The sequence below is a fragment of the Bubalus bubalis genome, chromosome 14, assembly GCF_019923935.1.
Source record: "Bubalus bubalis isolate 160015118507 breed Murrah chromosome 14, NDDB_SH_1, whole genome shotgun sequence".
Taxonomy (NCBI): Eukaryota; Metazoa; Chordata; class Mammalia; order Artiodactyla; family Bovidae; genus Bubalus; species Bubalus bubalis.
In genome coordinates, this window is record NC_059170.1 from 16,214,926 (window position 1) to 16,228,609 (window position 13,684).

The following is a 13,684-nucleotide window of genomic DNA, read 5'->3' on the forward strand; positions in this document are numbered from 1 at the left end:
CACCCCATGGACAGGAGCCCACCAGGCTCCTCTGTCCATGGGATTTCCCAGGCAAGATACTGGTGTGGGTTGCCATTTCCTTCTCCAGGGGATCTTCCCAACCTAGAGATCGAATCTGCATCTCCTGCATTTGGCAGGTGGGTTCTTTACTACTCAGCCACCAGGGAAGCCCTCACATCCGACTAGCCACTAGACAATTTTGTTTCATTAAAAATTTTTTTTTTTATTTTTAACTGGAAGATATTTGGTTTAAAATGCTGTGCTGGTTTCTGCAGTACAACAATATGAATCAGTCATAACTATATATATATCCCCTCCTTCTTGAGCCTCCCACCCACCTCTCATCCTACCCCTCTAGGTCATCACAGAGTACGAGGCTGAGCTCCCTAAACCTCTAGATAATTCAATCCTTCATACACCTCTTGCATTCCCCCAATTCCCATCATCCTGGTCCAAGAACCCCTCCTCTCTGGCCTGGACCACAGCCTCATCACAGTCTTCCTACATGGCTTCAAGGTACCCTTAAGACCAGACGGGTTCATTTCATGCAGGGTGCTCATTCTTTGAATTGTCCAGCGATGTTCACCAACTTTCTTCCACATAGTAAGTCTGGTAGAGTTGATCTCTGGGTTGTGAATTTTTCAAGTATGGCTCTTTTGTGGTATAGACAACACGGATGAAAACATCTTGAAATAGAATTAATATAGGCTTCCTGAATCCGAGCTGAGGCTAGGCCAGGAGACAGAGAAAAGCACAGCTGTGGGCGATCCCTTTGCCTGGTCAAGGTGGGTGAGAGCCAGAGAAATAGGAGCCCTGCTGGGCCAAGGAACTGCATTCTAGGTGTGGAGACCAGACCCAAAGACCGCTGGTTCTAAACCCTGACTGTGCACAGGAAACCCTTCAAAGTCCCGACGCCTGGGCCAAACTCCAGACCAACGGCACCAAAAACCAATGGAGATGGGACGTGGGCATCCGCACTATTGGAAGCTGCCCACTTGATTCCACTGTGCAGCCAGGGCTGGGGCACTCTGCTGGAGGCATCATTATGCCACGAGGGCTCAGAGAACTGTACAGAAGCTTTCAAGAGTCGGGAGGGAACAGATGGGCTGCATCGAGATTCTCACATAGCACTTCTGGGAGGGAGCGGCCGGCTGCATTTTTCAGGTGACTAGGGGAAATTACAGTGCTGCCCGTGACCCCAGAGAAGACAAGTGCTCCCAACCAGATCAGGATCCTCCAAGCTCCATTTGAAGTAGCAGAGTGGCTCCCCCTAGCGGATGTTAGAGCACATTTAATATTTGCCATCATTTGAACCTGGGAATGTTAGCACGTTCAGGGTAGCTTGCCATTGTTTGAACATGGGGCGGTCTCACATTTTAAAATCCTCTAGCTCTAATTCCTCTCTGAAAAGAGACTAAGAGAGGATTATCCTGGGGTCCTGCCCCTGAGGGACAACAACTTGCAACAGCTGATGGTGGCTGCTCCTTCAACGGGCTTATCTGCAGGGCTTTCCAGAGAGGTTCTGGAAGTTCCCCAGGGGGTTGAGCCTTGCTCTGATCCTTCCTTGGAACTCGGTCAAGCCTGCCTGCAGAAGCACGTTCTCCAATATAAAATAAAAAGGTAACAAAAAATCAAGTTGCCCATTTAATGAACAAAAAAAAGTAATTCCGGCTCTAATAACTCAGACTTATTCTCTCTCTTTTGTTTAGAAGCCTTATGGGGGTTTATTGGTGGGACATGGGTTGAGAGAGAAAAAGGGGACAAAGATGACCACCCAGGGGATCCCGTGGGTCTGTCCTAATCTCCAGCCCATCAACCCTGCTGCCTCCGTGTAGCCAGCAGGGGTGCAGAGACGGGGGGGTTCTGGAAAGGTCAGAGCTCTGTGTCTCCTCCATGTTCTCTTCCAACACCCCATCCTGGAGAAGTGGCACTGCGGAGCAGGGCTGGCACTAGAGTCAGGGCTGAGTTTCCCTTCCAGCCCCACTGGTGTGACTCTGAGCAAGGTGATTGACAACTCCGTGCCTCAGTTTCCCCATCTGTCAACCAGGGATAACCAGAGACCCTACCTCACTGCCTGCTGCTGAGGGTTAAAAACCATCATGTGTATAAAAACAATGCCTGGAAAAGCACCTGGTACACAGTAAGCGTTCACTAACTGGGAGCTCTTCTTTTTGTGATAGTTATTAAATGAATATTTGTTATTAAAATCAACCTGAAGACTAATCAAGGAGTGAGACTGAGGGAATTCCTGGGTGGTCCAGTGGCTAGGACTCAATGCTTTCACTGCCGAGGGCCCAGATTCAATTCCTGGTTGGAGGAGTAAGATCACAGGTCATGTGGCTTGGCCAAAAAAAAGAGTGAATTTGTGCTTGAAATGAAAGAACAGAAGTTCAGAGCATGATCTGCCATCCCTTTGGACAGATGGGAACAGATCCCCAAAGGTCAGGATGGCACGAGTCGGTGCCAGGACTACCCCGGGTGCCAGGGCTGCCCCCGTCCCCACAGCTTGTCAAATGAGTGGACTTGATCAGGCCCAGCAGGCTTGTCAGGGTCTCCTGAGCACAGGAACCCTCTTTGTTTCTTTAATACGGATCCATGCCCTCTAGCCCAGCCCTGCCCTCGCAGACCTCTGAGCTCAGCTGGCCAGCTTCTCCCCGGGGCCGGCCCGCTTATGCTGTCTTCACAGTATAAGAGGAGCTCCGGCTCCTCCCTGGGGGGCCGGGGAGGTCGTCTGTAACATAGAAGAGCCGGGTCTCTGGAGGCGTTTGTGTGTCCATCGGTGGAGGAGCCAAACTGGGCTCACAGGGGAGCACCTCACTCGCCAAAGTCCTCTCCCCTCCCTGGAGAGTCTCCCATCGCCGTCGGCCATGGCCACGGCCCCACTGATGCCAGGAAAACCAGGCTGGGAAGTAGTGAAACACTGAATCTAGGGTGACAGGGAGATGAAAAAGTAAGTGAGGGGTGGGAAGGGAGAATGGGACGCTAGTGGGCGGGAGGTTCAAGAGGGAGGGGACATACATATACTTAGGGTTGATTCACATTGTTGTACGGCAGAAACCAACACCGCATTATAAAATAATTATCCTCCAATTAAACATTAAAAGAAAAAAAAAAGAATGGGACAGGATTCTAGGGTAGAGACCAAAAATCTCCTTCTCTCCCCCCATTAATAGTTCAACAACATACACTACCATGTGTGAAATAGGTTAGCTAGTGGGAAGCTGCTGTCTAACAGAGGGAGCTCAGCTTGGTGTTCTGTGATGACCCGGCGGGTGGGATGGGATGCGAAGCCTCAAGAGGGAGGGGATATGTGTACACATAGAGCTGATGCACTTGGTACAGCTGAAACTAACACAACAGTGTAAAGCAACTATACTCCAACAAAAATAATTGTACACAAACAGGTCAGGCTACGTGATTTGTGGCACCCATTAAAAAAATGAACATGCGGGGCCCCTTGTTCAAAAATTAAGAATTTCAAAGGACTTCCCTGGCCGTCCAGTGGTTAGGATTTCATGATTGCACTGCCTAGGGCTTGGGTTGAATCCCCGGTTGGGGAACTAAGATCCCACAAGCCACATGGCGTGGCCAAAATAAATTGAGAATTTCAAGATGAGGACAGCAGAAGGTTAAACAAAGCACGAGGCTCTCCTGAACAGGCACCCTTGTGGGACTGCACAGGTGACCACTGTGAAGCTGGCTCTGGACACAAAACTTTGAGTGCACATCCAGGTGTGTGGTTTTCTGGGAAAAGGGCCCTCAACTGTCAAGGTCATGACCTGACAAGGTTAAGAATCAGTGTCTCTGAGGTTGAGTGAAGATCCCTGCTTCTTGCCACCGCCTCTTTTCTCCATGTGAGATATACGGGCTGACCTGGGGGTGGCCATGGTGGCCCTGGGGACAGAGAGAAGAGGACGTGTAAGAGATGGCGTTTAGGATGTTGCTGATGGACTGGATGTGGGTAGGAGGAAAAGAAAGGCATGAAGCCTGACTCTTGGGCTTGAAGCTCAGGCAGCTAGACCAACCAATGGCAGCTCTCTTTGTGGGTATGGGGACCAGCAGGGAAAAGACGGGATGCTGTGCTTTGTTTCGTGGGGTAGCAAAGGGAAGGAAGAATCTCATTCTAGCCATGAGAAGGCTTCAAGAGGACAGATAACAGAGCTCAGAGGGAGATTAGAGCGAGAGATATTTGGAGTCACTGGCACAGAAATGGCATTTAATCCCATTGGGATGTCCTAGGTGTCCTCTGTTCAGCGAAGGTAGAACTCTGATACTTGGGCAAATTAGTTAACTGCACTGCCACTCCGCATTCCCTCATTTAGGACTCTGTAAATGAGCTTGCGAGTACTTAGCAAGGGTCCTAGCACCTCTTAAAAACCCAGTGACTATCAGCCATTATTATTACTATCACTATAGTTTTTAAAGTTTCTTTTTTTTTTTTTTTGATGTGGACCATTTTAAAATTTGTTACAATGTTGCTTCTGTTTAATGTTTTGGATTTTTGGACAGGAGGCCTGTGGGATCTTAGTTCCCTGACTAGGGATTGAACCCAAACCCGCTGCACTGGAAAGCAAAGTCTTAACCACTGGACCACCAGGGAAGTCCCGTTATTACTATACTACTGTTATGATGTCATTCGCCTTCCTTTTACAAATATCTACGGTGCTTAGGAAGAGAGATGTCAGTTATCGAGCATGTCAGGGATGTTAAGTGCCGTGGCAAAAGAAATTTTATAGCAAAGTAAGTGAGGGGGAGAGATGATAATATTAAGGAGGTTGGCTGCGGGCTCTACTGAAAAAGTGACATTTGAGCAGGACCTCCAAGGTGAGGGATGTCTGGAGGAGAAGGTTCCAGGCAGAGGAAAAGGCCAGTGCAAATACTCTAAGGAGAGTGGTGGGAGGTGAGGTCACAGAGATAAAAGGCAGGGGGACCTTTGTAAAGAAACCCTTTATGGAAGGGGTGACTGGTCCTCTAACCTGCAAAACCAGGTCTCCCACACAACAAGGCAGAAGGTTCTCTGATGGCAGAGACCTCAAGTTTTCCAGCACAGTGGAGGGTGAAGACTTTTAGGATGGCAGCCGCCCTAGGCTTTGGCTGAGGCTTCAGAAGCGCTGAGGCTTCTGGTTCCAGCTCTCCAACCCTCAGAGGGGCCTCACCGGGCAGAATAGGCTCAGCAGCAGGGCCTCTCCTCCTCTTGGCTGTGGAGCATCTCCTCCTGGCAAAACTCGGCAGGGTCTTTGCTCCAGGGCTCCCAATCGAGGCATACATCTGAGTCATTTTCCTCTGAATCTGTGGAAGGACAAGGACAAGGCCACTTGGGTGGTCACTTCTTATCTCCTATTCCTGATGCTGAAGGAGCCCCCTGCTGGATACCGGCATCCTTGCAGCCTTATCTGAGGCCAGGGGGCCAAGGCAGAATCATGACATGTGAGATAGCCCTCCCAGGAAGACTTCAAGGCCTTGAATGGTGGCCAGAGACCAAGAAAGAAGGCTGGTCCGTGAAATACCAACCTTCTAGAAGAGGGAGGACCCCAGGAAGTCCCTGGTGGGATAGTGGATAAGAATCCGCCTTCTAGTGCAGCAGACACGGGTTTGATCCGTGATCTGGGAAGATCCCGCATGCCATGGAGCAACTAAGCCCATGAGCCATCACTATTGAGCCCAAGTTCTAGAGCCTCGGAGCTGCAACTACTGAACCGGCACGCTGTAATTACTGAAGCCTGCAAGTCCTAGAGGCCACTGTGATGAGAAGCCCATGCACTGCAATGAAGTGTAGCCCCCACTTGCCTCAACTAGAGAACGCCCGAGCAGCAACGAAGACCCAGTGCAGCCATACATACATACATAAATTTTTTTTTTTAAGTGGAGGAAGGACCCTAGAGGTGAAGAAATGACCTACCTGCATTGAGCATGGTCCAGGAGGGGACACTGAGGAGACACAAGCCCGCCTGCCCACCTGCTCATCCATTGGTCCACCGGTTCATTCATTAACAAAAATCTGAGTATATGTGTCCAGTGGTTTTTCTCACAGCACTGTTCTTTGGTGAAGCACACACACACTGAAATACCCTGGACACCACGTGTGTGTCCATGATGAGAAGTCTGGGTGATGAAGTGTGGCACACTCACACCACAGAACCCCTCCATCCTGTGGCATGTCGTGAGGCTGTTACATGTCAGATCTGTATCTTTCTGCCTGCAGGATGTCCGTGGTGTATTATTGGGTTGGCCAAAAAGTTTGTTCAAGTTTTTCAATAACATCCTTCCCCAAGTGAACTTTTTGGCCAACCCAATCAATGGCGTTGCAGAGAAGTATATGACAGAATCCCTTTAACCTTAGAAAACATGAATTTTTGCCTAACGAAAAAAATTATGACATTTGGATTCCACTTGTTTGATTTAGTATGAATAGAATGCGAGATTTCTAATTTAAGAAATAGATATGCAACAGGTAAAAAAGGTTTACTGTATAGCACAGGGAGCTACAGTTGGTATCTTGTAACAACCTATAATAGAAAATAATCTGAAAAATAATATTCATATACATATTCAAGTTATACATATACTCATATATATTATTTGTGTCTATGTTTAATTGAATCACCTTGCTGTGTACCTGAAACATTGTAAGTCAATTATACTTCAATACAATATATATATTAAGAAAAGAGAATCCTTTTTTTAAAAAAATCCAAAGAACACACCTCCCATTTTTAAAAAAATGGGATTATTTTGTATTATTATACTTTGTATTATTTGGATAATTATGTATTATTAAATGGGCACATGAGCTTGCCGACATGGCTTATCTCAGAAAAGCAAGTTGAGAAAAGAAGGCAAATGGGAGAGATTATTATTTTTCTTGGTATACTCAAGCAGATTCACCAGTTACAGAGAAGTAAAGGAGGCTGAAAACAGCCCCTCAAATGCATATCAAGAAAAGGCCAAGCCTTGATTTCCTCCTTTGTAAAATGGGCATCATAGTAACTTCTGTTATGGTGAGGGTTCACTGAGAAGTAAGACATGTTAAACAGGCTTTCAGTGCAGTTACTGTGATTTAAAATCAGTGCGATGGACTTCCCTGGTGGCCTAGTGGTTGAGAGTCTGCCTGTCAATGCGGGGGACACAGGTTCAACCTCTGCTTTGGGAAGACCCCACATGCCACATGACAACTGAGCCTGTGCGCCACAAGAGAAGCCACCGCAATGCGAAGCCTGCTCACCGCAGCTAGAGAGTAACCCCCGCTCCCTGCAGCTAGAGAAAGCCCGCATGCAGCAACAAAGACCTCATACAGCCAAAAATAAATAAATAAATCTTTTTTTAAAAGAACTGAGATCATTAAAAAAAAAATCAGTGTGATGAAGTGACTTTTCCTCCCAAGAGACAGTGACTGTTTTTTGAACACATCCTCTGTGCTTTTGTTTTTTTGAAAGATAATTGCTTTACAGAATTTTGTTGCTTTCTGTCAAAGCGCAACATGAATCAGCCATAGGTAGTACTCTTGCCTGGAAAATCCCATGGACGGAGGAGTATGGTGCGCTGCAGTCCATGGGGTCGCTAGGAGTCGGACATGACTGAGCGACTTCACTTTCATTTTTACTTTCATGCATTGGAGAAGGAAATGGCAACCCACTCCGGTGTTCTTGCCTGGAGAATCCCAGGGACGGGGGAGCCTGGTGGGCTGCCGTCTATGGGGTCGCACAGAGTCGGACATGACTGACGCAACTTAGCAGCAGCAGCAGCAGCACACATATATCCCCTCCCTTTTGAACCTCCCTCCCATCTCCCTCCCCATCCCACCCCTCTAGGTTGATACAGAGCCCCTGTTTGAGTTTCCTGAGCCATACAGCAAATTCCCATTGGCTATCTCTTCTACACATGGTAATGTAAGTTTCCGTGTTCCTCTTTCCTTTGTGCTATGTTTTACATCACTTTCTCATTTGATCCTCTTAACAACTTCATGAAGGCAATTATCAGTGTTATTCATCTTTTGCAAGGAAGGAAGCTTGGAAAGGTGAAACCAGGCTCCCACCAGGTGGTGGTAGCTTGGGACTCAAAGGCAGGTTCCACAGTCTGGTGCAGTTCCTTCCCGGGCCCTTGTTCGAAGGCAGAGTTCAGAGGCTACATCCTGCTTCCCCATGTCAGGCCAGGGATTGGCATCACTCCCCTTCCCTCCTCTTCAGGGCTCAGCTGCCATGACCTTTTCTTTTTCTTGCCTCTGCTCTCATCTCACCAGGCAGCTCCCTCCTATCCACTTGCTCCCAGCTGCACTTGGAAAAGCGCCTCCACCCTCATGGGATGCATGGGTGCTGAGCCCTCTGCCTTCTGGGCTCTGAAACTGCCTGCTGAGCCAGGCCAAGCAGGGGTGGGGAGAGGGGAATCAGAATTCCTCTTGCCTGCTGTTCATACTGGATTCCAGACCAGACTGATTCCAACAAAGAAATCCAGGGCAGACTAGAAACCCCTGGACAGGGTGCCTGGAGTCCCAGCCCAGCAAACCCTGACAGACCCAGACCCTGGGTTTGAGCCAATTCTCAGCACAAGGACAGAACAGACCCAGTAATACTGAGAATTCCAAGAAGACAGGGGCCCTCGGGAGGGCTGCTTGCCTCGCTTTAAAGACAGTTTCTCTTCATTGCAAAATTAACAAAAGGATGTCTTTCAAACTGCCACGTGAGATGTCGGTGGGTGAATGCCCGTCAGAGAAGAGGTCAAACAGGGCAGGTTGTGGATGGCTTAGAGCTGAGCCTCCAGGGAGAATGAATTGCTGGAGGAGGTTATTGCCTTGGATCTCAGGGACGGTGTCCCACCTTCCAGAAGAGTCACCCAAAGCCATGCCTGCTTGTCCTCTAACCTTGACACTGCCTGGATTACTTCTCAGCCCTCGAGCACCTGCTAGGTGCCCTGTGTATCCGTGTACCCTGCCCTTGACATGCATCTTTCCACAGGCCTAAAGGGGAGGGAGATGGGGGTGGCTCAGATGGTAAAGAGTCTGCCTGCAATGTGGGAGACCCAGGTTCAATCCCTGGGTTGGGAAGATCCCCTGGAGCAGGAAATGGCGACCCACTCCAGTATCTTGCCTGGAAAATCCTATGGATGGAGAAGCCTGACAGGCTACAGTCCATGGGGTTGCAAAGAGTTGGACACGACTGAGCGACTAACACACACATACACAAAGGGAAGGGATCATTATCATCTCCATTTTGTAGGGGAGAAAACTAAGGCTCAGAAAGGACTTGTCGCAAGTCACACAGCTGGTAGGCGGCAGACCCCACATGGGAACCAGAGGCCACTCTCAAGTGTTTCACAGGTGTGTAGCCTTGGGCAGGTTACTTCTCTCCCAACTTTACTTTCCTCAATTGTACGATAAGGATTATTTCACAGGGTTATCCTGGGGATTAAATGAAATAACACACATCGAGTGTTGAGCATCAGGCTCCAGGACAGTTTTCACAAAAGCTATTGTTATAATTAAGGGCAAGGCAGAGGACTTCCCTGGTGGTCCACTGGTTAACACTCTGCACTTCCAATGCAGGCGGTGCAGGTTCGATCCCTGGTCGGTGAACTAAGATCCTACATGCCGTGTGGCATGGCCAAAAAAAGGGGGGGTGGGGGGCGGGGAGGGGGGAGGGGCGAGGCTGAAACCTGGGCCCACCTTCCCTAGGCTCGAGAGAGAGATGTGCTTCTATAGCCACTACCCAGACAAGGGCTCCGCCTTCTACCTGACACCATGACACCAGCCCTCAGCCTGCGGTCCACCCTGGGAATCGAAAGAGAACACACTTTAGACATTTTCTGGAAGCCCTCACCAGAACTCCCAACTGCACAATTGCCCGCCCCCACATTGGAGATCATGGGACAAGTTGGCGGTGAGCCGCTCGGCCGGTCTGGACGCCATCTGAGCAGAACTGGCAGCACACCCAGCACCCTCCCTGCCCAGCTGGTCAAAGGTGATGGGGCGGCGGAGCAGGAGGTGGGGGGTCAAGCGGTCCCCAGGAAGAGGTCCCTGGGTGAGGGGAGTGGCTGCGGGGGGCGGGCGGGACCCTCGGGGAGCAGAGTGTCATTCCTGACGTCCCCGCCTGCTGGCCCACTGCCCCCAGCCTCCCTCAGGCCGGCTTCGCCCTGCTTCCTGCTCCTCTGGGTGGTTAGCTGAGTTCAGGACACATGTCAGCCGGCTTCTGGGTCCCACAGTAACCCACAACCTCCCTGCGGCGCGATCTGAGCTGGAAACCGTGTGAGTGGTCTCTATGTGCGCATGCGCGCACGGTCGGGTCCAACTCTGCGACCCCATGGACTGTAGATAGCCCTCCAGGCTCTTCTGTGCGTGGGACTTTCCAAGCAAGAATACTGGAGTGGGGTGCCATTTCCTACTCCAGTGAGTGGTCTCCGGGTACCTGCTAAATGCCTAAGGCCGCTGTGCCTATCCAGCTGGTTGTTGATTGAAAAAGCACCAGGCTGAGGGCTGAGAGGGGCTGAAAGCCAGCCCAGGCTCTCTACTCCTGGAGCCTTGTGCCCTGGCTGCGTCCACAGGAGGGACAGCACATACTACTTCATCAGCCCAGAGGGGCCACCTCTTTCCAGTTGGTAACCAAAGACTTATGTGCTAGCGGTGGCCCTGAAGGGACACCTTGTTTTCTTTTTGTACTTGCTTATGTATTATAAAGATTCAATTCCTCCTCAATTACTGATTGGCTGCAAAAACAGAAAGCATTCACTACCATGCTGACACATACATTTTACATTTGATACCATATTTCATACAAAAAGTATAGTTCTGTTATTCTGTTTATATGTTTATAAATACAAAAATTATACTTTACATATACATTTTGATATTAATAGCTCTTATTACCAGTGGCACATAACTAGTGCTTGCTCAGAAATCATGAATTTTGTATACACAATAACCAAGTCCAAGTCCATTTCTGTTCCAGGTTTATTTTACCATAAATATTTATATTGTAGTGCAAAAGCAAATTGTTTTATCTTCTATCTGCTGCTGCTGCTGCTAAGTCGCTTCAGTCGTGTCCGACTCTGTGCGACCCCATAGACGGCAGCCCACCAGGCTCCCCCGTCCCTGGGACTCTCCAGGCAAGAACACTGGAGTGGGTTGCCATTTCCTTCTCCAATCTTCTATCTAGAATACCTTAATCAAATTTGCAATCACACTCACAATAATTTCATACAGACCAAAGACCTTCTGTGCTAGCGGCGGCCCTGAAGGGACGGACATGCACACATACGTGTTGTTTCCCAAACTCAGGATTCACTCTGGGACTCCAGGTTCAGAAACTAAACTAGCAAGTCAGTCCTTTCTCTTGCAGGCAACCGTCTGTTAACACAGAGCCAGCAGTTAAAACACCTGAAGAAGTGAAGTGAAGTCGCTCAGTCGTGTCCGACTCTTTGCGACCCCATGGACTGTAGCCTACCAGGCTTCTCTGTCCATGGGATTTTCCAGGCAATAGTCCTGGAGTGGATTGCCATTTCCTTCTCCAGGGGATCTTCCAAATGCAGGGATCAAACCCGGGTCTCCCGCATTGTAGACAGACGCTTTACCGTCTGAACCACCAGGGAAATCCCTAAAACACCTGAAGGAAACCCTTTTCTTGACAGTTGTTTCAGGAACCCCACCCTGTTCCATGCCCTGCCCAGCTCCAGGATTAGGGCCCAGCCTGGGCAGCTCACCTTGGCTGAGTAAGAAGCGTAGCCGGATGATCAGCAAGAACAACAGCAAGGCCACGGGCAGACAGAGCCAGAACACCAGGAAAGAAAATGTCAGCTCGTTCACCAGTGGCACCAGAGGGTACTTCATGGTGCGTGTGTGGCTAGGCCAGGCCAGCCGGGGCTGCCCTGGGGACCTGGCGGGCCGGGCCACGCTCTGCTCTCAGCCCAATTGTGACTGAGCCAGTGACGTAACAAGGAAGCCACGGCGTCCTTCAGGCCAAGAGAAAGCTGTTCCGGACGAGTGGGCAGAAGTGGGTAGTGGGACAGTTTGAGAACAAAAGCCCAGGCTCCCAGGCAGGCCAGCCCGGATTTAAATCCCTGTAAGATGCTGTGGGATCACAATCCTCTTGCTTGCTCAGAAATCATGAATTTTATATGTACGACAACCAATTCCATTTCTGCACTTGGAATTTCTGTACTCCCCAGTCCTCTTGCAGGATGGAAATCCTTAGAAGACACTGGCCAAAGGAGAAGGGCAAGGGGGGACACCACTGTAAAAATGGGGCAGGTGTTAGGGAGATTAAAATGGAGAAACGTCCTATTCAGGCTTCAGAAGCAGGAGAGCAGGCCTCTGACTTACCTGGACACTGCCTGGATTCCACGCCTGCTTTCAAGCACAGCAAGTCAGGCAGCACGTTAGATAAGAAAGGGAATGGGCCTTGGAATTCTTGAGCCCCTGGAGGTCTGGCCAATCCCCAGGGTCTAACGAAATCCTATGACTCACACTGTGAAATGAAAAGCATTGTAAAACCAGAGCTGCATTTTTGCCTGTAAACTGATGGTGGTATCAGTTTGCAGCCTGGGTTTATTAAGTGGGACCCCCGAAACTGCAATTTGAAGTCTTTCCCATGGGGTGGACACACCACCAGGGACCCTTTCCCAGCTGGTACTCCCGATTGCTGTTAATGAGGGACTTCCCTGCGCTGTTCAAGTCTGGATGTAGGTCTGCCCAATTTGGTGATATATATGCTGTTATTTTGTCTATTGTTTCTTTTCTTTTAATGACTGTACATTGAAATTGTCTAATAAACTATAAAAAATTGAAATTGTTTGTGTGTAATGAGTGGTTTAACAAATTTAAAACAAAAGTAAAAATTTCAGCAAAACAGGGACTTCCCTGGTGGTCCAGTGAATAAGACTTTGTGCTCCTAATGCAGGGTGCCTGGATTCCATCTCTGGTCAGGGAACTAGGTCCCACATGACTCAAGTAGAGATCCCCCGTGTCACAACTAAGCCAGCACAGCCAAACAGATAATTGAAAACTTTCAGCAAAACAGTGGGTAACAGCTGGGGCTCAGAGAGCCAGTGTGTTTAGAGGGAGTCTTAGTCCAGTTGTGGAATGACCAGAGTCCCCAGCAGAAGTCAGGGCAGATAGTATTAGAATGTGTACCTTCAAAGCATGGTCCCCTGGTGAGCTGTGCCATTGAGGACCCTGGGGCCAAGAGTAGAGGAAATGGGTAGTTTGGGTTGGGGTGATTTCTCGGCCCTGGGTCCTGAAGGGGCTGAGGTCAGAAAGAACTGAGCAATGTAGCTGAGACAGACTTGAGCACTCATTTCTTTTCCAGACCCCGAAACAGGACCCCCGGGCAGTCAGCCCAGGGCTAAGCTTCCCTGGCCACCAGGACACCGCGGCAGGTCCTGGGGGGAGCAGGCGTGGACACACGGCTGCAGGGGAGGCGGCTCCCAGCCCTGGTGTCCAGGCGTACTTTGTAAGGAGTCACACATTAGTGTCATGTGGTCAGCAGCAGGCTGGAGGGGCAGCTCTGGGCAGAGGCCAGCACCATAGCTGTGTGCTCAAGAGGCACACAGCTGTGCCACCACCTGTGACCTAGGCATTAGGTGCTAATGGGCCCCATGGAACGTGCTGTAGCCAGCTCTGCTCAAAGGGCCAGTGGGCAGAGGAGGCGCTCCCCCCGCGTCTCTGCTTTCCTGACTGGCCAGTCCTGATGGAGCTCTGATC

The 13,684-nt window shown here is 49.7% G+C and overlaps 1 protein-coding gene across 1 annotated transcript; it reads right to left on the minus strand.

The window, feature by feature from the left end:
- Window positions 1-276: 276 nt before the first annotated feature.
- ADIG (adipogenin) lies at window positions 277-11,861 on the minus strand. Its single transcript, XM_006051753.4, has 3 exons — window positions 11,686-11,861; window positions 5,157-5,289; window positions 277-2,926 (listed from the first exon to the last, which is right to left on the minus strand). The coding sequence occupies exons 1-2, from the start codon at window positions 11,810-11,812 to the stop codon at window positions 5,171-5,173; spliced, it is 246 nt and encodes an 81-aa protein (XP_006051815.3). The 5' UTR covers window positions 11,813-11,861; the 3' UTR covers window positions 277-2,926; window positions 5,157-5,170.
- Between the last annotated feature and the right edge of the window lie 1,823 nt (window positions 11,862-13,684).